We start from the raw sequence: 23,053 nt of genomic DNA, 5'->3' as shown, positions 1-23,053 counted from the left end.
CAGCTTCCAAATTCCTGCGCAGCCAAATCCTGCCTGGGACTGCCAGGAAACCCGGCCAGCAACAAGTACGTGCCGTTTCTGTACCCACAACACAGCCAGGGCTGCTGTTATCCTGCGGGTGGTGATGACGGGACGGAGCTCCGGCCCTCCCGAGGATGTGACCCCGTCCCTTCCCGGGCTGCCGCCGGCACCCTGCCCTGGGTGCTGCCCCGGACGTCACCTCCCCTTCATCGCCGTCTTTTTATACACCAAAACACCCCACCCCAGATTCCCTAGACTTTATCAGCCGCCCTCCCCGTCCCCTCCCACCCAGGGCATGGAAACACTCTGGCTTCAAGCACTCCCAACGGGATTTACGATCCTAGGGACTTCCTGCGCTGCCTGTCATCGCTCTCGCCCCTTCCCGCCACCGACAAAACAAACCCGTTTGTTTCGGGGCGCTCCTTCCACATTTCTTTATTTATTTTTATGTCTGCCGCTGCCTGCCTCAGTCCCGGAGAGTTTTAGGGGACAACGGAGGTGCAGGGGACAGCGGCAGAGCAATGAAGCGGCCCCGAGGCCGCGGGGAAGGGCACACGTTTGGTCTCCATGGGGAATGTCAGTGGCTGGGGAAAGGGGGGTCGGGAAAATCCTGCATCGTGGTGCAAACGTCTAAACACCGCGGGATGCATCTCCGCACCCCGAGGCCCTCGGCGCTTGGGGATTCCATGGAATCCACCCCAGCGTGACCCCAAAGCCGCCTGGGAAAGCTGAGAGCAGGGCAGCGAAGGGGCTGCACTCGCAGCATCCTCCAGGCCGTGGCGGGGATGTGGAGCCGGCTCCGGCCAAGCCCACCCGTGGGACGCCTGATCTGCTCTTTCCACTGGTGACTCATGGAAAAAAGACTTGTTTTGCAGCGGCGCTCGGCACGTCGGGTGATCCTGCCTCCGTGCCTCGCTCGCCTGTCTTTTTTTAAAGGATCATTGGTATGAAAACATCTGGGACCCCGACCTTCCTGCAGAGCTCGCTCACCTGAAGGTATTTTCCCCCCTGGATGTGTGCAGGGCTGGCTGTGCAAGCCACGCTCTGTCGGCTGCCTGGGAGGCAGCCTGGTCACGCTCCCAGGGTTGAATTTTTTGGGGATTAGTATTTTTGAGCGGCTCTTATACAACGGCGTTGGAAGCTTGGAGGGTTTCCACCAGCTCCTTGCGTGTTGGTTTCCGCACTCCTGCCAGCGCCGCCGGCTGCACGGGGCCCCCACAAGTCTGTCCCCAAGGTTTGTGGCACAGCCTGGGGTGATGGGGCTGGGGACTCATCCAGGCTTGTCCTGAGTGTCCCCACTGTCCCCAAGACCAGGCAGGACATGGAGAAGTGGGATCTCACTGTGTGGCTTGGCTTCCTGATGCCTTGTAGGGAGCAAGCAGGATCCATTGGTAGATTTGGGTTAAAACACTCAGAACAGGAATGACGCTGATTCCCATTGAGTTCCCAGCCCCACACTGCATCCCAAATACTCACCTTTCACTGCTTTTTCTCCAAGTCCTTCAGAGGGCAGAGATGGAGCACGGCCCTTTCCCAGTGGGACCGGCCCATCCCAGACCCGGCTGCAGCAGGAGTTTGGGCCAGCTCTGTCTTTAACTGAATTGGCTCTTTTAAAAAGTTTTTTTCTTAGAAATGGGCATTGAGAGGGATGTTCCGTGGTGCTTAGTGCTGTGTATCACACCTTCACCCTTTCCTTGCAGGCCACTGGCCGTGCCACTGCTCTCTGGAAAGCACATTAGCAATGTTTTTTGGCGGGGGGGGGGAGCAGGGTGATGGTTTAGTTTGGAATCTGGCATGGAAAATAATTTCCAACCCCCAAATTAGAAACAGAATAATAATACAGGGTCTTGTTTTGGAGGAGGTAGTGTGTGTCATCCCGCAGCAATGAGAAACTTGTGCTAGAGAGGAGTAAAGAGCTGTGATTTATTTTTTTAACACTCCCCAAAGGACCGACGTGGCTCTGGGATGCTGCTCCCACTCCCTTGTACCCATGCACGGGGATGGGACAGTTGCTGTGGATGTGGGCAGTGGGGTGTCCTTACATCATGTGGGGACTGTATCACTCAATTTTGTTGTTCTTACACTTGGTTTTGTGGAGAAAAGGGGATTGTGCCGTGTGGTTTTCTGCCTTGCCCTTCCCTAAGGAGTTGGGATGGAGAGCTGATGCTCAGGGGTGGGACAGGAGCCAGTATTTTGCCATGCTGGGCTGGAGGGAGGCATGAGCAGGCAATGCTTTCTCCTTGGGATTTTCTATTTTGAATGCCATGGATTAGAGAGAATTCACTGTGAGTTGCTCTCTCTATGGTATCTCTCCCCCAGAAAACATCAGGTCCGATGAAAACTGAGTTGGACTCCTAGAGAAGAGAAGTCATGCTGAGGCAGTAGCTAGTCCTGCCTCAGATGGGCTCACTGGCCACCACAGCATTGCCAGAAAACGCTTAAAAATAACGTATTTTTAAAAACTGTGAGGGGTTTTCCCATGTGTGGGAGTGGTGTCTGCTCAGCCAATTTAAAGGCTGAATTCCTGTGCAGAGGAGCCTTCACCCCACTCTATTTCTCTCCCTGTTGGTTACGACACACTCTACACCCAAAATCTGTGCCCAAGCCGGGGTGCCCCATCTGCCTTTGGGATGTCCTCAGGACAGGACCTGGGGGGAGATGTCTGCATGGAGTCAGTCCCTGGGATTTAATAAGACACTTATTGTATGTTAAATATCAAAGGCTGATAGGAAACATGTGTCCCGAGGATTAACAGCCGTGTAAAAGATAAAGCCGTGAGTTAAACCTCCAAACAGCGTGTTTCAAGTTACCCTTCATGGCTGCAATCTGCACTGTTGGGGTAACCAGGAGTGGGATGGGGAAGGTAAAATGTGTATTGCAGCTCATGGTGCTCCAAAATCCTTGGGATGGGCTTGGGACTGGGCTTTCTCCCAGCAAGGTGATGCCCAGGGATGCCGGATAACACAGGGGTGACGTCAGCTCCTTCTTCCCCCATTTCTTCCTCCCTTTCCACCTCTCCCCCTTCTAATGGTTTTTTTTTTTTTTTTTTTTTTTTTTCCCAGGCCCCAATTTCTCCCCTGTCGAGGCAAACGCTTTGGCTAATTAGCAAAACGTGTCAAAGAAAATGATTAATGTCCCGGGAGGAGGCTGAGCTGCCTTTGTGCCAGCATTGCCTGACTTCTGCTCTTAAAGGTTTTATTAAAAGATAAGGGAGCTCGTGACGGGTGAGCAAAGCATGTGCTTCCCTGGGTGTTAAAGGGTCAGAGAAGGGGGAGACGTGGGGCAGATCGGGGTCACCCTCGGAGGGAGAGGCGAGGGCTCGTGTTTCCCTGCCTCTGTGCGGCACCGTCACCGTGGTGTCTGGTCTTGGCACAGAAAAAGACTTTAAAAAAATGGCTGAATGCCTCCTTTATTCTTCCAGGGGCAGGTAACTCAATCTCCTTAGCTGGGCTATGAATGTTGCTGTGTTATGGGGCTCTGCCTGGCTGTGAGCTCCAGGAGCGATGTTTTAGGGGGTCTCGGGGAGGGGACGCTCAGGATGGGCATTCCAAGGTACGGCTGGGGTGCTGGGGATTTGGCACAGCCAGGCTCCTGCCCAGGACAGCGGTGGCAGCAGGGACAGAGGTGCTTGGGCATGGGTTTGAGAGACCCTGTGGCCAGAGAGGTGCCCATGGTCAGGCTCAAGCCCAGTGGGACATCCCTGACAGTGTCTGCTGTGGGCTGAAACCCCCATCCCAGCTCCCTCCTGGTGGTCCCATGGCCAGGTGGGCAGCAGAGGCACAGGAGGGAATCTGAGGCACGGTCCCACTGGGCTTCTGCCAGGACCACATTATACAGCATCCAGCTGTCCTCATCTCTTATGGCTTTGGACATGTTTCCAGCAATCTCCAAAATACACTCTTTGCAACCCAAACCCCTGCAACCCTCCCAAAACCAGCAGCCCTTGCAGGGGGGTCCTGCAAAAAGCAAAAACTACCCAGCAACTCCACTGTGGGATCACACGAACCAGAGCTGGCAGTGCCACAGCATCCTTGTGCCATGCCAAAATCCCAGCTGGGACACCAGCTCCAGGAACGGGGAAAGGGTGAGAGTGGTGGGAGACCCATCAGCAGCACACTGGTTATTTTATCAAAGCAGGAGCGATTCCCAAACCCAGCAGACACCAATGTCTACAGCCACAGAGGTCTGAGCCCCTCGATGCACATCAGGGAGTTTTTGGGAGGGAGCACAGCTGGCAGGAGCCTCGCGGGGGCTGCAGGAGCTGCTCGGTGAGGTTTTCCTCCAGCAAACAGACCTCTGGGCTTAATAAGCTATTTGTAAAACTCGCTGTGGATAAACAAGAGGCCGTGTGTCAGGCTGAAGGCGGCCTCGCAGGGCTCCGCCGCGCAGGGTGGGACCTCAGCGCAGAAATATTTTCAAGATAAACAGAGGAAAATGAGTCCTGGAGGAGGCTGGAGCCGCTGGCAGCAGCACACCGCTCCTCTCCAAGATTATTTCGGGGCAGGAACTTGGCTTTCTGCACACTGCAGCTTTTTTTTTTTTGTCTGCCTCTGAAGGGAACCTCGCGTGCTGCTGATTCAGAAATAAACCTGAGGAGTGGCTGGCACTGAAGGCAGCGGTGAGGAGATGTGGTGCAGAGCCCGAGGCTTGCAGGGGAGTTTTGGGGTGAGGGCAAGGAGCTGGGATGCACAGCTGCTGCTGCAGATCCCCCTCATCAGAGCTGCCTTCCCTGAGGAACCCTTGGGCTGAGGTAACAATATTGGGTTGGGGGTGTTCAGCTTGAAGAGGAGAAGGCTCCAGGGAGATTTTAGAGGCCCTTCCAGTGCCTAAAGGGGCTCCAAGAGAGCTGGAGAGGGACTTGGGACAAGGGCCTGGAGTGACAGGACAAAAGGGAATGTCTTTGAACTGACAGAGAGCAGAGTTAGATTGAATATAAGGAAGAAATTCTTCCCTGTGAGGGTGCTGAGGCCCTGGCACAGGGTGCTCACAGAAGCTGTGGCTGCCCCATCTCTGGAAGTGTCCAAGGCCAGGTTGGACAGGGCTTGGAGCAGCCTGGGACAGTGGAAGGTGTCCCTGCCCATGGCAGAGGATGGGACTGGATGGGCTTTAAGGTTCCCTTCAAGCCAAACCATTCTGGGATTCTGTGGCTCCAGTGAGAGCAGCAGAGCTGCCCTGCCTGGCTGCTGGTGCCTCCTGCCCTCTGTCAGCTCCTCCATTTCCCAGCACAGGTAGAGGCAATTCTGTGGTGCCCCAGGGCAGGATACGGGCCCTGCCCTGCCCTCTGCCAGGCTGGAGCTTGGGAAATGGGCTGGGCTCCATCTTTCCATCCCCTCTATCCCTCTAGCCTCATTGTCCTCTTCATCCTCCCCACCCCCTTCATTTCTCCATCCCACCACCCCTGGGCTGTGGAGGTTTGTTGCTGGTTTCCTTCTCCTCTGTTCTGTGCCTGGTCTTTAAACTCCACAATCGTGGATCGACACCCAGCTTGGGGCAAAGCTGGACTTGGGGCACCAAGGCTGGGACCAGCCACAGCCTCAGCAGCCGAGATCTCCCAGCGTATCTCTCCCTCTCCTCCCCACCCCCAGCAAATTTAATTAAAAGTCATTCAGATTCCTTTGAAAGAAAATGTCATCCGTCGACACAATTACACTTTAACTAACCAAAGCTGTTACAGTTCCTATATATATTGGAATCAGGCTGTCGTTATTAGTTCTAAGTAAGTAATTTATTCCCATTATTGTGTTCAAATTACAGGATATTACCCCCTGGGGAAATAATCCTGTTATTTGAAATGTAAAAAAGAATTCACATGGACAACAATGGATTCCTGAATGAAGCCAACAACAGCCCCCAATCCCAGTGCGGCATCACTTGCCTCAGATAGGGAAAATATTAAGTTTCTTTTAAAAAGGTTCTTGTCTCCTCTCTTTCCCTTCTCCTGCCCCAGGTAAGGTAAATTGGGCTCCTCCTCTTCTTCAAGTGCATCAATTTATTGAGGGAATCCTGGATGTGAAGGAATTTGGTGGGGAGCATGGGGGAGGAAGATATATATGTATACAAATATAAAAATATAAAAATATATTTAAAAAAAAATATATATATATGGGTGTCTCCCCTTATTTTGGTGGTGGGAAGGGAAGGGAGCCTGGGGATGGCGGGATGCGAGTGCCTGGCACAGCCCCGGGGGTTTCTGCCGGAGCTGGGAACCTTTGCCTTCCTTCGGCAAAGAACTGCCGAGGTTCTTTGGAAACGTTGTTCCCTTGATCAAGATCTTCAGGGAAGGCAAATAACAGCTCGTCTCTGCAACACCCAAACATAAGCAACTAATTTGGACCACTGAAAGGAAAAAAGGGGGAGGGAAAAAAGAAGAAAAAAAAAAACCGAAAGAAAGAGAAGAGGAGGAAGAGGGAGGGGAGGGAAGAAAATCAGATACACTTGTAACCTGATTACAACAGCCAGCTATGTGTGCAAAATCACAATGCAGCTCTATAATTAAATCTCTCTTTCCCCCTCCTGCCGAGCTCTTTCCTCTCAGGCGCGGTACAAAAACAGTCGTTAGGACATCAAATTCCAGCTCCGACAAGAGGGGACTTTTTTGTCTATAGCTGCTCGGCTCGTCTTTAAGGAAATAATAATTATAAGCCCAGTGCGGCTGGCTGACGAGCTTTGTGGAGCAGAAAGGGCTCGTCTTGTCCAACCGCCCCTTCCCCCATGCAGAGGGCCGGGGCAATGGGAAAAGAGATGGGATAGCCCTGGGAGCCAGCCCTGGACACCCCCTCCTTGTGCTGGGATCCAGGGGGAAACAAAACCCTGGGGTCTAACAAGACACTCGGAATCACAGAGACTCCTTCCCCTCTTACCCTGTTGAATCCACCTCATCTGTTTTAGCATCAGCAGTTTAGTGGCACAGGGCACTCCCGGGTGGGTCTGGGTGTTTGGGAGTGCATAAAGCACCTGTGAGGGATGTGAGGAGCCAATGGCTTCACAAACACCAGGAAAACTCCTGCCACAGCGTTTTCCCAAGGGTTTCTCCCCTGCCTGGCACTTGGCTTCTCCAGCCAGATCTGGGCCGCAGGGTGATGGGGGGATGCCATGGAAGGGATCAGGTCAATAAACCCCAAAGGCAGCAGGGAAGGGACTCCCAGCACGGTGGATGGCGGGGGCAGTGCTGGCAGCCTTTCCCCAGCCCTGCCTGTTGATGACTTGGATTTATTCCACGTTGGTCACAGAGGGCTATTCCCATTCCTGTGACACCCAGCACATGCTTTTGCTGACAGCTGTGGGCTGGATTCAGCCTCAGGGACCCAGTTCCTTGAGGGCAGGTTCCTGCTTGGTTCCTCGGGGTATTTTTGGGAATAAGTCTTGCATCCCATCTTCTTTCCTGCTGCGAGTCAAAGGAAGGTGTGTTGGGCTTCTTGCAACTTTTGCAATGACTCACAGGATGGCGAAGGAAAAAACCTGGCACCAGGAAATCGTACAATGGGACCCAAAGTGCAAGATAACCACCAGTGAGACAGGATTTATCCACCACACCTCGTTGTGGCAGCCGGCACGTGCAGGAGAGCACGACCGAGGGTGGATGCAGCATCCGACAAGGAAACTTGGATGATGCTCCAATAAAGCTGTGCAGGTTTGGTTTTAATGGCAATTAACAGCTGTTAAAAGGTGAAGGATCTATTCTGCTAACACCCAGTGCTTCTGATGCCTTTCATGAAGGGATTTGAAAATACATTCTTGAGTGTTAATTTTAAGCCACCATAATGTACCCTGGGGAGGTGGATGGGTTTACTCTGTTTTCAGGTGGGGAAGCTGAAGCAGGCCAGGGAACAGTGTGGGGATGAGCATTTAAGGCTGGCAGTGGTGGTGAAATCCACATCTGGTTCTGGAAGAGGGATGGGACCAGCCAGCAACATCAGCACCGTTTTCACCAGCATTTCCCCAGTCTTTTAGTTTGTGGGGAGATTAACTTGGTGCAAAACCAAAGGCACTCACGAGTTTAACCTTCAGCAGGACCCTCACGCTGGGGGGGCACGTAGGAAATCGTCTTTCCCTGGGAGATGCTGCAAATCTGGATTTTCCAGTTCCTGGAGGGCTCTGCTTGTTTAAATTAGAAGCAGATAGGAGAGGTGAATTTTAAGAAGGACAGAGCAAAGGCACACAAGTATGCAGTTAACTTCTAAACTTCTTTCTCTGGCTCTCCTGCTGAGTAAATGCTTTAGGAGCTTCAAACCACAGCTTTTAATATCTCCTTAACATGCCCCGCGATTCCTTCCCCCCTGTCAAAACAGCGAGAGCAGCTGTGAATATTTTCCATTTAAAAATGTTTTGTATGCATACGAAAGTACCTGCAGCTCCTGTGGGCTGGGCTACGGAGAACTGCTGGAGCCAAGGGTATCTATTTTGTATTGAACCTCAAAATAGCACATGCTCCTGCCTCTCTCTTACTCGTGTCCTGCACCCAGGAGGGTATTTTTGATTTAAGTGACAGATCAAGGAAAAAATCCCCAATTTACCCTGTTGATGTAGAAGGTCTTGTCATTCTAAGCTCAGCTCACCTGGATGGAGGATTGTTTTAAACTCCCAAATGCAGAACCTGTAATAGCGGGTGTTGTATGGGGACTGCAGTTTTGGGGAGGTTTCCCATACACGTTTCTCCACTAAACCACATTTTTTCCACTGAAAGGTGTAACTGCCGTTTCCGTGCCTTACGACCAATTTAGCAGCTGATCCGTAGCCAAAAAACGCAGGCAGTAATTACAGCTTTGGGGTTGGTGCTCCTCTCAAAGCGCTCTATGGGTTGTGCATGTCTGCCCTCCTCCCTGCCTGTTTTTTCCCCCTGATCTTGGATGAAAAAAGCTTATTACTGGATAAAAGGGGGAAAAAAAAATAAATCCAGCCTGATGAATACAAGAGCCAGTCTAGCTGTGAAAAAAGCCTGGTACCAGGGGCTTGTGGAGGTTGTGGAAAGCAAAGGGCACGCAGCATGGGGCAGGTCCTGGCACTGGGGGTCCCAGCTCAGGATTTGGGGGGAAGTGAGTGCACAGGTGGCAGAGCAGGAAAACAGGGTCGGATTGTGCACACACCCCCACCCTCCTGTGCCAAGCAAGGAAAAAACCCCCCCAAAAAAAGAAAGTCTTTATTTGGACTCAAAACCACACCGGTTCGGGACACGTTTGGCTTTACAAACCCCAGAGCTGCGGGACCAGAACTGCTGTGAACTGGGGGGAGGGCACCAACCACATCCCTGCGCACCCCCTGGCCCCTCTCCCTTTTTCTCTGCTCTGCGTGGGATGGTGAGGATACTCCAGCCTCCAGCTGCTGCCAGGCATTGGGTACAGCCCCTGGAGGGGGCAGTTATTTCTTGGGCTCCCCCCTCCATGCAAAGCCTGCCGCCAGGCTGAGCACAAGGGTTATAATCAGCCAGGATTTATGGAGAAAACCGAAATCCCGAGCTGTTCTGGTCATTAATCAGAAATTCTTCGCTCAGTTCCCAAACCGTTTCCCTGGGGATCTCCTCATTGGGACCCCCCACTCCACAGCCCCCTCCCCACGGATGGCAGCTCCTTCATTGCAGGCACAGGGGCTGGGATGGGGAGGGACCCTAGGCTTTGGAATTATCCAAGCCCCCCCATTGATAAATAAATCGCCATGGATGCATCGGAATAAACCCCAGCAGGGCCCCCTTGCCTTCAAATCCCACCTCTGTCCCCACAGGGTTTTATTTGGGGGGGGGGATGGAACCCTGCTGTCAGACTCAGTTCTGCTTTTAAGAAGGGGGGAAGGAATGAAATCAGGGCAAAGCTTTGCCGACGCGTTGGGATCGTCGCCGTCCGCGTTTTAATGTGATTTATGCCTGGATTTCTAAATCCAGCCACTGACTGCACACTTTAAATATAGCTTCAAAAACACCCTGAAAACGTGTAGTAAGCACGTTAAAAACAGCGGGCGGAAGGGACGCACAGCACCCCCCCGGCTGGGGATGGGGAGCATAGGGGATTTATTGGGGGAAAAAAAGGGGATTTGGGGGGTCCCAGCAGATGGGAATGGGGTTCCATCAGGGCCTGTGCCCAGTCTGTGGGTACAAAATCGAGCGCTGGGTTGGCAATGAAGGGGTGAGTGTCCCCCACCTCCCACACCTTGGCAGCCCCCCCAAGACGGGGGACATGCGTTGGGGGTGGGGGGCATCGGTTTGCTTTGCCTCCCACGTCTCCATAGAGCCTCCCCCAACTCCCCCCATTCCCAGATTCCGCCCCCCCGTCCTACCTGCATCCCGAGAGGGGGGGCAGTGCCCGGTGTGGGGCGGGGGGCTGCGAGCTCCGCACCGCTCCGCTGCCTCCTGCCCGCTCCCCTCCGCTGCCTCCTGCCCGCTCCCCTCCGCCTCGGCGGGGACCGGGACGGGGGCGGCCACTGGGAATTTCGTATTCGTCCGGGGAGGGGAGAGAAGGGAAAATGGGAAAAAGAGGAAAAACAACAACAACAACAACAAAACCAGGAAGAAACGCCAAAACAAAATGGAGAATAAATGGGGGGGGGGGGGGGGGGGGGAAGGAAAAAAAATTAAGGAAAAAGCACAAGGGGAGAGACGGAGGGAGCGGAGCCGGGCGCGCAGGGCGGGTGGGGGTGCCCCCTCCCCGGGGGGGGGCGGGGGGCGGCCCGGGGGCGGGCGGCACCGTGGGAACCTGCCGGGAGCCCGGGGCACCGGGATCGGGATGGGAATGGGAATGGGGGGGGGGGGCACAACGCGGTGCGGCTGCTCGCGGGACACCCCCACCTCCCTTCCCCGCCCCGATATTATTTTTTATAAAAATGGGTGTTTCTGGAGAAAGCGCTGTTTGCGGCAAAGCTTTGCGGGGGAAAATGTGGGAGCGGCCGCCACCCCCCCAAATTCCACGGGGTACTCGCAGCCCCCCATTGCGGCGTGTGTGTCCCCCCCCAGCTGCAGGGGGGGGGGGGTTACTGGGGGAAATAATGGGGAGAAAAGAAGGGGGTTGGGATTTCATGTGGAAAACGGTGGGAAAACGGTGCGCGCCCGCAGGACCGCGCCGGAGACGGAAAAATAATAATAATAACAATAACAATCATAACTAGAAAAATGTGTATATTAGATTGGAGGGGCTTTTCTTCTTTTTTTGGAGGGTGTTTTGCAGCAGCGATGCCCCAGCCAGGAGCTGCTGCTACAAGATGGCTCCCGGCCGGGGGAAGGGGAGGAGGAGGAGGAGGAGGAAGGGCTGGAGTTGCAGGGAGGGGGGGCCGTCCGTCCCCCCCCCCCCCCCCCCCCCCCCCCCCGGGTTTTTTATTTTTTTTTTTTGAGATTGGGAGTGTTTTTAAGAGCACCCCCCCGGCCCCCGGCGGGGGGAGGGGGGGGGGGGGGGGGGGGGGGAGGGGCGGGAGTGGCGGGGGGGGGGGGCCGTCCGTCCCCCCCCCCCCGCCCCGCCCGAGCCTGTTTTTTCTATTTTTTATTAGCATTTCCCTGATTTATGACATGCCAACCCCCCGGCCCGGGGACAGCGGCGGGGAGGTCCGGGCGTGAAGGCATTAAACATTTATAAAATATGCTTTTAAAGCCACATAAAAGCGATCAAACCATTAATATTTTTTTCTTTCCCTCACCCCCCAATTCCCCCGTTTTTTTGGTTTACTAAAGGAGACTGGGAAAAGAAGCGCCCTCCTCTTGGAGGCAGCGGGGTTTGAGCCCTCGCCTCTGACGCAGTTTTGCTCTTAAATATAAATAAAAACATAAATATATATTATTATTATTATTACTATTACTTATTCTTATTATTTTCGCGTTAAACCAGGGCCTTGCGCAGCGTGAGAGCTTTTCGACGAACTCGATTTTGCTTGGAACGTTTAAAAATAAGCAGATTTTTGGGGCTGTTTCTCCCCTTTTCTGGCCGATGTCCCGGTGGGCACCTCGAAACTCCTGTCGGGGGGGCTGGGGGGGTGGCGCTTTATTATTATCACTTTTAATTTATACCGGATTAAATTAGATTTTCCCCTCCTCCCCTCTTTCGTTATAAAAGCCGATTTTTGTTTAATTAAGTAAAGAAGCGGGGGGTGGGTTGGGAGGTTCGGGGGGGGGTTTGGCAGCGATGGGGCATCCCCCCTTCTCCCCGAGGAGTGCTCTGTGCTGTGCAAAGAGAAAAATACATTAAAAATAGGTGGGGGGAAAAGGGAAAAAGAAATTAAAAATAGAAAGAAAAAAAAAAAAACAAGGAAAGAAAAGTAAAAGTTGGTGTGGCCGGCGGGCAGCACTTGGGGGGGCCGCCCCCCTCAAAATCCAGAGAGGGAGAATGTGTGTGCCTCCTCCCCCAGCCTCCCTTTTCACCCTATTTTTGAATTTTTGGGGGGGCGGGGCCCGCAGGGAGGGCAGGGACCCTCCCCCGCTCGCCCCCGGCCCTGAAAGGCCGCTTTGTCCGCGGCGGGGCCGTGGGAGAGGGCCCGGCGGCACTTCCCCCTCAGCCCTGCCCGGCCGGGATGAAGGATTTAACCCCCACAGATAATAAAGGGGGTCGCGGGGCGCTCCCCCCTCACGTCCCCGCTCGGAGCGGGGGGACCCGCGGCCGCTCCCCGCCAACCGCCCGCCCGCTCCGGGCGGGAGCGCGGGGGCAGCCTGGAAACAGCAGCGGGAGCGCCGGGGGCGGGGCGGCTGGGGGGCCTGGAAACCGCCGCCTGTTTACCCGCCGCTGAGCGACAGCCCGGCTGGCCAATGGGAAGGCGCAGATAGGCCGCGGGCCCGCCCCCGCCGCGCCGAGAACAATGCGTGTTTCATGGCCCCGCCGCCGCCGTTTTTCCCTCCCCCATTCCCCCGTTTTTTCCCTCCCTCCCTCCCGCCCCGCGCTCGCGCTCCCCTTTTTTTTTTTTTTTAATTTTTTTTTTCTCCCTAATTTTTTTTTTTTTTGATTTTTTTTTTTTTTTTTTTTTTTTTTTTTTCTTCCCTCTTCCCTTAAGCGCCGCCGAGCCGCGCGCGCGGGGCCGGCCCGGGGAGGGGGGGGTGTGGAGGCGATGCTGCAGCTCGGCGGGGCCCCGCCGCTCCATGGCGCGGACGCCACCGCGTCGCTCCCGCGCTGCTGCCCCTGAGGAGCGGAGCGGAGCAGCGGAGGAGCCGGGCGGCGGGCAGGGCGGCGAGCCGGCACCCCCCGCCCCAGCCCCGCACCGCCGCCATGCCCCGCGACCAGGCGGTCTGACCGCGCCGAGGTAGGACCCGCACCCAGACCCGCACCCCGACCCCGGGGCGGCGGTCCCGTCCCCCCCCCCCCTCCACCCCCCCTTCCGCCACATCCCTCCCGCTTTTTGCCCCTTTTTAGCCGTTTTCCCCTTTACTGATTACTTTCCAGCCGGGATCCGGCCGATCCCGCAGCTCCCGGGGTGAGGCTCGCCCCAAGCAGCCACGCAGGCAGGGTTTAATTAATATTAGAATCCACCCGAAAATAATTAAAAAAAAATCACAACAAAGCAAAGCAGTTAGATTTTTCGGGGTATAATTTTTTATTTCTCCCCTCTTTTTTTTTTCCTTTTTTTTTTTTTTTTAATTATCCCTCCCCTGCGCTAGGAGCGCCTGCCCGGGAGCTGGGACGGGCGGCGGGGCTGGAGCGGCGGCTCCCGGGGCTCCGGTAGCGCTTGGGGAGGGTTTGAAGGGGAGAACCTCCACTTTATCCCGCAGTGTTTATTATTTCTCGCTATCCCGGTGCAAAATACGGCGGGCGAGTGGAGCCTTTCATCAGGCTGCAAATACAAATATAGATAATTTTATATATATGGTTGAGTTGGTTTTTTTTTTTCGCTCTGCCGGGAAATGATAATGCGGGTTTTGTTTTCCCGAGTGAAAGCGGCGCTGGGAAAAGGAAAAATAAAAAAGCCGAAACAACAAGCCCAGTCGGTGGTTTGGAGTCTTGGGGAAGAGCTCCAAAAGAGGAGAGAAAGAGAAACGGGGCTGCGGGAGGGATGCCGCCGCCGGACCCCGCGGCGGGGGAGAAATAAAGAAAAGGGTTGGAAAAAATGAAAAAAAAAAAAAAAACCGAAAAAAAACCCCAAGAAAAAAAAAAAAGAAAAACAAGAAATGTTTTGCTGGGGTTTTTTTTTTTTTTTTTTTTTTCCCCTGTTTTGGGATTTTTGTGTTTGTTTTCCGGGGCGAAGCGCGGTGCCGCGTCCCCGCTGGTCGGTCCCGCCGGAGCCAGGCTGCGGCTGCGGGCGGGCGCTTCCCGGCCCGGCCGGGGCTGCGGCCGTGACAAATGTAACTCTTGGAAAAAAAGTTTAAATTCTTAAAATACTATTTTTAAATACTTTTTTTTTTTTTGTTCCTGCCTTTTGCCACAAGTTTTTCTTACTTTTTTTTTTTCCTCCCCGCTTCTCCCCCCTTCTCTGCCCCCACTCCGGGAAGGTGAGGGTGGGTTTTGGGGGGTATTTTTGGGGGTGGCTGTGAACAGGGGGGTGTCGGGGCATGTCGGCTCACCGCACCTCCCCCTTCTTTCTTCTTTGCAGGCAGCGCCGAGACCGCCGCGCCGGGGCTGGCTCCCTGCACCGCGCCATGGGACGCTTGGACGCCTTATTTTTGAAAACCATCTGATTTTTTGGGGGAGGAGGAGGGGGGTGGGGGGCGGGGGGGGGGGGGGAAGGCGGTGGCGGGCACCGACAGCGATCCGGGAGACTCCGTGAAGCCGGCGAGTGGATGATGGATGGCCGAGATTTCGGGCCCCCCCGCTCGGTGCACGGCCCCCCTCCGCTGCTCTCCGGGCTGGCCATGGAGAGCCACCGCCTGGGAGCCACCGGCCGCCTGGCCCCCGCCGCCGGGCCCATGGCCGCCGGGCTCCCCGCCGCCCTCCAGCCCGGAAAATTCCTCGCATCGGGCATCAGCCTTCACTCCCACCCGGGTAAGGCTCCGCGGAACCCCCGGTACCCCCGCGCCTTCCCTCCGCGGTCGCGGGCGGCGGAACCGGGATCGGGCTTTAACCCCCCCCCCCCCCCCCCCCAAAATACAAATATCGTCATAATAATCATATATTTATGCGCTCGCAGCTTTTTCGCGTCTTGTCCCCAAGTGTCTTCTGCTTCGCGTGGTTTTGATTTGGCAAAAAAAAAAATAGGGGGAGTATGGAAGAAGTACGAAAAAATAGGGTGATGGTGGAAAAGTAAGGGAACGGAGTTAAAAATAGGGGAATGGGGGAAAAATCGCGCCTAGCCGATAGAAGTCCGCTCGTCCAGCGTACGGTTTTGTTGGCGCTGAGGAAAATCCCTGCCGCGGCGGCTGCGGAATAAATCCGGGGAATAAATCCGATTTTCGGGTAAACTGGGAGAGGCGCAGACCGGGTTGCGGAGGGACCGGGCTGCGCTGCCCGGCGCTGTGCTTCCCGGCCAGCCAAAAAAAATATCCCTGGGCTGGAAAAAAGGGGTGAAAAGGAGCTGTTTTGGTGGTTTCTTGTCCAGTGCTGCCCGAGCCCCGCTGAGGTCCCGCTGCCCCCGGGCAGCGCTGCCGGCACCGCTGGTTTTGGTGGGGTTTCTTTTTTTTTTTTTTTTTTTTCTTTTTTTTTCTCGGCAATTCTTATTTTTCAAACACGGAAACAAAACTTCTATGCAATGACTGCTTCGTCCTTATATTTTTTCTCCTTTCTCGGCGTGCTTCATTCTCGGGCAGCCCCACGTCTGCATTTCTATTAAAAAGAAAAAAAAAAAAAAGAGGCAGACGCTGAAATATAAGCAGTGTATTTTTTTTTCCACAGTCAGTTCTTTATTTATTTGTTTAAATTACTTTTGGTTTTTGGAGGCTTTTTATTTTTTTCCCCTTTTCCGAGCTCCCTTTCCCAGCGGCTCGCGGAGTCCAGCACTGCTGGGAGGACGCTGCCGCATTCTCCTGCCCACACTGCTGCTCGCTGCTTTCCCTGGGAGGACGTAAGGGATTTCTGACCGTTTGATTTCCCTCTCTGACTATTTAAAATTTTTTTTTCCCCTTTCTTTCCCCTGGGCGTGGAGAGGTGACTCGGAGTTTACTTTAGGCGTTGGGAGGGTGACAGGTTTTGCAATAATAAACCTGCTTTTCTCCCAGCCGCCCGGGATGAATGACTTTGAAATTTGCAAACCTGATTGCCAACATCTGCAGAGAAGGAAGCAGCCTGAATCGAGGGAAAAAGATTTATTAGTTTTAGACTAGGTGGCAGTGCCAATTTCCCAGGTGCAAAGAGGAGAGGTGTAAAGCGAACTGGGCTACGAAGCCAAGCACATGGGCAAACACCTTCTTTTTTCCTTCCCTTTTGTGCTGGTTTTTTTTTTTCCCTCCCCTTTTTTTTTTTTTCCCTGGTTATTTTTTTCCACCTCCTACTGCAGCAGAATACGATCTCTGCAAAAATTCATCTGGACAATCGTAAGCCAAACCGAGTGTGGGTTCTTGGTATTTTTTAAATTATTCTTATTTTTATTGGGTAATTTTATTTTTTTTTGTTTGTTTTTTGTTTTGTTTTGTTTTATTTCTCCTCCCAAAATTTCCTTTTCTGAAATCCAGGCAGGTCAGAACGGAGGCACAGAGCTCTGGTCTCTCCAAGCTGGCCAATCTCTGTGATGCCGTCTGGGAGCTTTCCCACCATAGTGGAAGGAAGCCTCAGATTGGGGTCCCCTCACAGAGGGAGTGGGGTGTGTGATACCTCCAATTCTTTTTTATTGTGTTCTTATTTTATTTTTTAAATTATTTTTATTTTCCTTTTTCTGGGAGTTGTTTGAAATCCCCCGTCCCTGCACCTCAGTGCACCTCCCTGTCCGCTCCCCGGCACGATCCTCGCAAAGCTCGTCTTCGTCAAGGCAATTCCCAGCCAGGCTAAACTCCATTAAAAAGATCTGTACAATTAACAGCTGAAACTCTCATTAAACCACAGCAGTGGGGTAGGCAGGGATATTTTTTTTTTGTTGTTGTTTTTTACGGCTTTAACAATATCGCCTGAAATGATGATTGCTTCCTGCTACCGAGGGGCCCTTTGTAGGTTTGTGTTCTCAGTGCTGTTGGTGTGTGGTTTCGGTGGTTTTTTTTGTTGTTGTTGTTGTGTTTTTTTGGGGGGTTTGTTTTGTTTTTAGGAGGGGTGGATAGCAAAGGCCTTGTGCAAGGGGTTAAGAAAAGTGGGCAGGAGGCGAAGCCTTTAAATAGAGCCAGTTCAAACCGATCCTTAAATACCCCGGGCTGAAGAAAGAGACTCTTGAATCCATCCCAGCGTCCTCCGAAAATAAATACGCCCCTGTAAAAATAGCACGATTGGCCATATTTGAGAATCCAGTTATGGCCGGCACCGACTCCTTGTTTTTCCTGTACCTTCTGCTCAGTCCGCCAGCAGGGCTCTGCCCCAGTGCCTGGGCTGTGTCCAGTGACCCCTGGACGCTCTGCTCTTCTCTGGGGGATTTCTGCTTGGTGGTGGCATTTTGGCTGCTGCCGTGCAGGCCGGGAGGACAGGGACAGAAGCCCCTTTGTTGGAAGTGCATGGAGGGAGGAGTGAGCTGGAGGCTGAGGCGGGAGCTGAGCCGGCGCTCAGTTCGGGGATGCCATTCCCTGTCCCCTCTGTACTCTTGGGCATCGCCATCTCCCCATCCCTGAGGAGGGAAGGGTGGTGCTCCCGATGGGCCTTGTGGAGGGATAGCAGAGGAAAGGGACTGTTTGCAATGGAATTTCATGCCTGGAGCTTGCTGGGAAGATGTTGCTTAAAAAAAGGCTGCAATCGATGGAATGAGTCCATTAAAGCAAGGGCTCGCTCTGCTCTGCAGCAGCTCAAAATATGGGAGTTTATTGTTTTGCTCCTTCCCTATCCCACTGTCTTTGGGTCCTGGTCTCGCCTCCATCCCAGAGGAGCGTGTTGTTCTTGGCAGACTCTGTGTTTTGGGGGAGGTGGGAAAGGCTCCCTCAGACACGATTGCGAAGGGCTGCTCTGGGACCGTGTCCCTGCCAGGCAGCAGCGGGGCTGTGTGTGAGCAAGGATCACCCACACCCAAAAAAAGACTCTCTGAGTTTAAAATAACAGTAATTAATAAAAATGTGCTTTTTGCACATAAAAATGTGCTTATTGTGCTGAGATATCCTTTCTTGGGTGGGGGACTGCAGGAACAGATCTGTGTTTGTATAGAAGGATGCTCAGCCTCTTCCATTAAAATACGCTTCAGAAACACTTTTCAGCGCCCGGGAAAGGGGACGCACCACCATGAGCAGGGCTGACTGTGTTAAATCCAGCTCCAGAGCAGGGGCTGGAAGGAAAGCAGGCAGACAGAGGGGAGAGATTTTGGTTTCCCTGCTTTCCTGCTTCACATTAGCATGTGCATTCAAATGCAGGGATTTAAGGCAGATTGGAGACTGTCCTTCCTTCCAGGCCTGCTGTGCCCAGGGAGAAGTTTTCCAGACAGCTGGGCCAGGTAGGAGCATAGGAAAAGAAATAAAAATACCCTTTCATCCCCCAGGACAGCGCTGCTGTGCCAGCAAAATCCCACCATAGCCATCCTTATAATGGCAAAATGGTGCTTTTGCTGAGCTCGCAGATTTTGCAGGAGGCTTTGCCGTCGGCAGTGCCAGTGGAAGCACAATTTGCTCATCAAACTGCATCCATGATAAACTTGCTTTGCTGATAGAGAGACCGGGATAGCACGGATTGGGTGCCGGAGTGATCCGTGCCCCGTTCCTCTGCATTGCTCGGAGCACGATGGCTCCTGGACCAGCGGCGGGATTTTTCCCATGGTTCGGCACAGCTCTTTTTGGTCACATTTTGATGCTGCAAGGAAAATACCATTGGTGTTTAATGGCCCTTGAAACTGCAGTTCCCCCTCCCTGCCCGCCCAGGGGTGGTGCGAGGGGCTGAGCGCAGGGGGCTCCTTGGGGCAGGGGCTCGGTGTAACACTGGGAGGAATGCGGACCGGCCGGAGTCCTGCCTGGGAGGATGCTTCCCCTCCCTTGGGGCCCTGGTGAAATGAGATGCTTTCTGAGACATGTTTGAGGCAGAGCAGGGAGTGTGCCTGTCCCGGTGGGGCTCGGGGAGGTGGGTGCTGGCCTGTGCTGGGCAGCGATGTTGTGCTCAGTCCCGTTGTGCTCTGCTCTTCACACCCGGCATCCCATGGAGTGATGTCCCTGCAGCTCCCTTGGGCTGGCGGCCAGCTCATAGGCTGTGAGGAAGGCAGGAGCAGTCTCTGGGCTGAAATGGTGGTGGAAAAGGAACTTGTGCATTTTTGGGAGTCTCCCGCTGTGAGCTCCTGTGTTTCTCTGATGTCCCAGTGATTTTTCCCAGGGTCCTGGTGGGCTGTGGGGTGGCATCTCCATCCTTCAGGGGCAGTGGGGAAGGACTGTACACCCTGTGCTGCAGCCTCTGTTGAAATGCCCGTCCTAAGCAGTTGTAGCTGGTAGGGATTTTGGGCTTGGAACATGGACAAGAGCCCAAGGGCCAACGTGGTGACGTAAACTTGCTCAGAGCAAGGTCCTGTGGGATCCTTCACTGTGTGAGGGTTTCCAACACCTTCCCAGGTGAACGGGCAGGAGTCTGTCCCTGCCTCTGGTACACAAGGCTGGTAAAGGTGTCAATTATTAGTGTGGTTTCTAGCAGTCTTTCTCCCACTTGGAGCGAGCCTTGCCTTCTACCCAGTACAGAGTCTCCTTGGTGGGGTTGGAAAACCATGGGTCCCATCCCTGACTGATAGTGTGCCAGAGAAAATCTGATCTGGAGGATGAGCCGGCACTAGAAATCCTAGCCGGGGGTGGCATGGGGCACTGGACAGGTCCCTGCTGTTGGGGACAAGCTCCTGCTCTTTCCCAGCACAGCAGCTGTTGGAGAAATGGAAATAACTGGGCATTAATCTCACTGCAGACGTGGTTAGCAGAGCAGGGCTTTCGTAAGGGAAATTTTAGATCTCCTTCCTAGGATAACCCAGAGTAAAGCTGAAATCAGTTTATAATCATATAGTAAATAACCCCCCATCTTGTCATTTCACCATCTTCTGATGAATATGGAAATGAACATTGTTACGGGGAATTAACGTCATTACGGCAGCCTTCCAGGTGAGCGCCTTGTGGTTCGGCCGCAGCTGCGACCGGCGCGAGGGTGTCGGATCACCTCCCCGAGCTGGGGTTAGCGCCCGACGAGTCCAAACAAGGCCCCGTGTGTTTTCCCCGTGTACTAAACTGGTCCAGTTAAAGCTCCGGGCAGGAGGTGGTGCAGGGAATCGGGGCCAGGCTGGCATGTGCTGACACGAAAGCTGCCGTGCCGGGAAGAGGAGATGTTGGTCTGGGTTAGGAAACGCGATCCAGCATTGGCTGCTCGAGGTGCCGAGGACAAGGGAGTGCTTTGTTCAGCCTCGCTGCTGAAATGGAGAGCACGGTGCGCCCTGAACAACCTGAAAATACAGGCGGGGTGGAGGAGCCAAGGGCAGCCCCGAGTTCCCTGCCTGTTGGAGCCAGGGCAAGGGAGCAGTGCTGTGTCCAGCTGCACAGCCTCTCACTGGCTTTGCCAGCTGGGGATGCTCTTCAAAAAGCAAAGTTTGGGAGGGGACTGCTCCAGTGTGTCTGCCTCACCCTCGCCATGAGGATTTGGCATTTTCCTTCTCCCCATGTTTCCTCCCATCCCCGTGTTTCTGGCTGGCTTCGCTCCGGGATGGCACAGCTGGATATCTGCAGGCATCGCGACGCACCCACCGATGCCGTCCCTCTCTGCTGTTTATTTGCTTTGCTTATTGTTCGCTTCTCCCCAGCTCTTAAACATCAAGGGTATGGCAACCACACAGCCCCTTGAGCCCAGTCCCCGTGGGTGCTGGCTGGGGGACGCACGGCGGGAGCGCCTGATCCGGCAGTGCCGTGGCGGTGACAGTTGGGCTTGTTCCCCACGCCGCCAGGATCAGCTGTTGGGTGCACAATATGCTCCCGTTTTCCTCTCCAGCTGTTGCTGCTGACGGTTATGGGAAGCAAAAGGTAGTTGAGAGTTTGGCATCGCTAAATCAGGGAAGTGATGGGCAGAAAGGAGGGGCTGAGGGGGGGCTCAGTGTGTCTGAGGCTGCGTTTTGTTTAAATCCAGCCAGATTGAAATAGTGGCAAAAGGATTGAAGTGACCTTGGGAATAAATTTTATTGCCAGCGTAGCAGTGGCCAAAGAGCCATTTTGAGCGAGCTGGATGCAGGCAGGCAAGCCAAACATGGTGGGCTCGGAGCAAGGGAAGCTGCAGTATTCAGGAGGGAATATGCCTTTTTAGAGGAATAACAGAAATTTTAAGACACTCAGCCCTGTCTCTCTGGAGCTGTATCCCCAGCAACTTCTGTAAAGGTTGCTCCTGCTTCTGTCTCCATTCATTTCATCCCGATGCATCCCTGCCAGCAAAGAGCTCTTTTTACCTTCGGTGGTTGGATTTCTTGCCCCTGATTTCCTTCATTCCCCCATGCCTTCTCAGCAGAATTCCCCGTGGCTCGAATACGCTTTTAACACATTTGGTTTAATTGCTTTTAATTAAAAAAAAAATTAAAAAGTAGTATCGGCAGTGGCCATTGTGGTGGGGAGGAAGGGTTTTGGAGGGATTGGACTGTGTGCCGCTGGCAGGCAGCGCCGGTCGCTGTGTGTGCATGAGGCAGCTCCCGCGTTACCGCCACGCAATGTGTGTCATCCTGGTGTTTGTGTCCTGGTCTGCTGGGCGTGGGGACATCCCAGATGCCGTGTCACACGCAAGCCAAGCGGATAATGCTCCAGCGAGTAGAGATCCGGGTGGGTGAGTAAAGAAGGGTGCAGGCACCTCGCTGGGGTGCCGGTGGAAGCCCCGGCTCCGCTCGGATGAGCAGGCACACTGTGCTGGGCTCCTGGAGTGTGCAGCGTGCCGGGGTTTCCCTTTGCAATCCCGGCACTGCAGCGGGGCTTTCTCCCTAATGAGATTAGTGACACAAAGCGGCAATTCTTCTGCTACTTTTAATGGATGTTCGGGGTTTGTGTGGGATCGGAAATTCCTACTTTCATCAGATGAGCCCTCTCTGTGACTATTTTGTGGACAGATCTTCCTTTCCTCGGCTTCAGGGCTGACAGTCGTATTGGCACAAGTGTTTTAGGCTTTCCCCTCGTGCCCCCCTCTGCCGCCTGTTCTCCCGAGCCCTGGACATGGTGAATTTTCTCTTCTGTCCTGCTTTGCATTTTGCTGTCAGGCCAAGCTGCTTCCATCTTGTGGAGGATATGAAAGCTTGGTGGCCTTCCCTGGACACACTAAATGCAGCTGGGAGGAGGGAGAAATGCAGAAGTCACTCTTGAACCATTCTTGCAAGTGCTGCTTGGGTCTCCCTAGCTGAGAGGTGCAAGCACATACGTGTGTATATGTACATATAGAGGGCACCCATGTAGTGCCTCACCTGATGGAGGGCTGGCCGTCCCTGCCTGGTGTCATCAGGGCCAGCTTGGCAATTTGTCAAGAGCCCAAGGGCTGTGCTTCCATTTGAATACGGATTTGCATAATTCATCAGGAATTAAACCGCACTGCCATAATATTTGCCTCTGTGTTTATCTCCCATTATCGGCAGCGGGGAGGTGTGGGGTCCTGGGTGTTTGCCGGCCACAGATACCCCTTTGCTTCATGGTTCAGCGCTTTTTTGGTGCAGAAGAGGTAGCGTGGGCTGATGTTCAGGAGGGTGTGGGAGGAGCAGGAGCCTCTGGAAGGAAAAAAGCCTGAGTGTGGGGTCAAGAGGAGAGGCTGGGCGCAGAGGCTGAGCTTTTGAGCCTGATTTCCTAAGAGAAAGAGTCTTACGAGATTCTGATCCGTGTGTGGATCCCTTTCTTCCACCCCCAGATGCCTGCAGCCCATTGCTGAATTTTTCCCAGGGTGGTTTAGGCCCCTGCAGGTGTTGTTTAAGTCAGTGCTGGGCTCTGGGAGAGGGATGCATTCACTCCTGTGGCACACAGAGCAGCACATGCAGGAGCATCCGGCTTCACCTTGCACTTACTGACCATGCTGTATCCAAGGGGAATCATGAAGCCAGAGCTGATGAACGCTTTTGGGTCATTGGCAATGTCCTTGCTGCAGCCCTGGGGTGTTTCTCGGAGCTGATCACCTCTTGCTGCTGACTCCCTGTG

General features: G+C 53.9%; 1 protein-coding gene and 2 long non-coding RNA genes across 6 annotated transcripts in view; 1 reads left to right on the top strand and 2 right to left on the bottom strand.

Annotated features, from left to right (window-relative positions):
- Nucleotides 1-5,727: 5,727 nt before the first annotated feature.
- Nucleotides 5,728-10,641, bottom strand: LOC121669007. The gene is made up of 2 exons (XR_006017588.1): nucleotides 10,285-10,641; nucleotides 5,728-8,115 (listed from the first exon to the last, which is right to left on the bottom strand). It is a non-coding gene; the product is annotated as an uncharacterized LOC121669007 (long non-coding RNA).
- A 3,988-nt stretch (nucleotides 10,642-14,629) lies between these two features.
- TNRC18 (trinucleotide repeat containing 18) overlaps nucleotides 14,630-23,053 on the top strand; it is a 55,126-nt gene continuing 46,702 nt past the window's right edge. For all 4 annotated transcript variants that reach the window (XM_042037565.1, XM_042037566.1, XM_042037564.1 and 1 more), the window contains exon 1: nucleotides 14,630-14,891. In XM_042037565.1, the coding sequence (XP_041893499.1) occupies nucleotides 14,690-14,891 (202 nt within the window). In that variant the 5' untranslated portion in view covers nucleotides 14,630-14,689. The remainder of the gene's footprint in view (nucleotides 14,892-23,053) is intronic.
- Nucleotides 15,563-16,094, bottom strand: LOC121669097. The gene is made up of 2 exons (XR_006017613.1): nucleotides 15,767-16,094; nucleotides 15,563-15,668 (listed from the first exon to the last, which is right to left on the bottom strand). It is a non-coding gene; the product is annotated as an uncharacterized LOC121669097 (long non-coding RNA).

The sequence above is a fragment of the Corvus kubaryi genome, unplaced genomic scaffold, assembly GCF_017639235.1.
Source record: "Corvus kubaryi isolate FWS band 111438036 unplaced genomic scaffold, C.kubaryi_AGA036_p1.0 37387, whole genome shotgun sequence".
NCBI classification, from domain to species: Eukaryota; Metazoa; Chordata; class Aves; order Passeriformes; family Corvidae; genus Corvus; species Corvus kubaryi.
The sequence above is the reverse complement of the archived record's forward strand: the minus strand, read 5'-3'. Positions and strand labels throughout refer to the sequence as shown.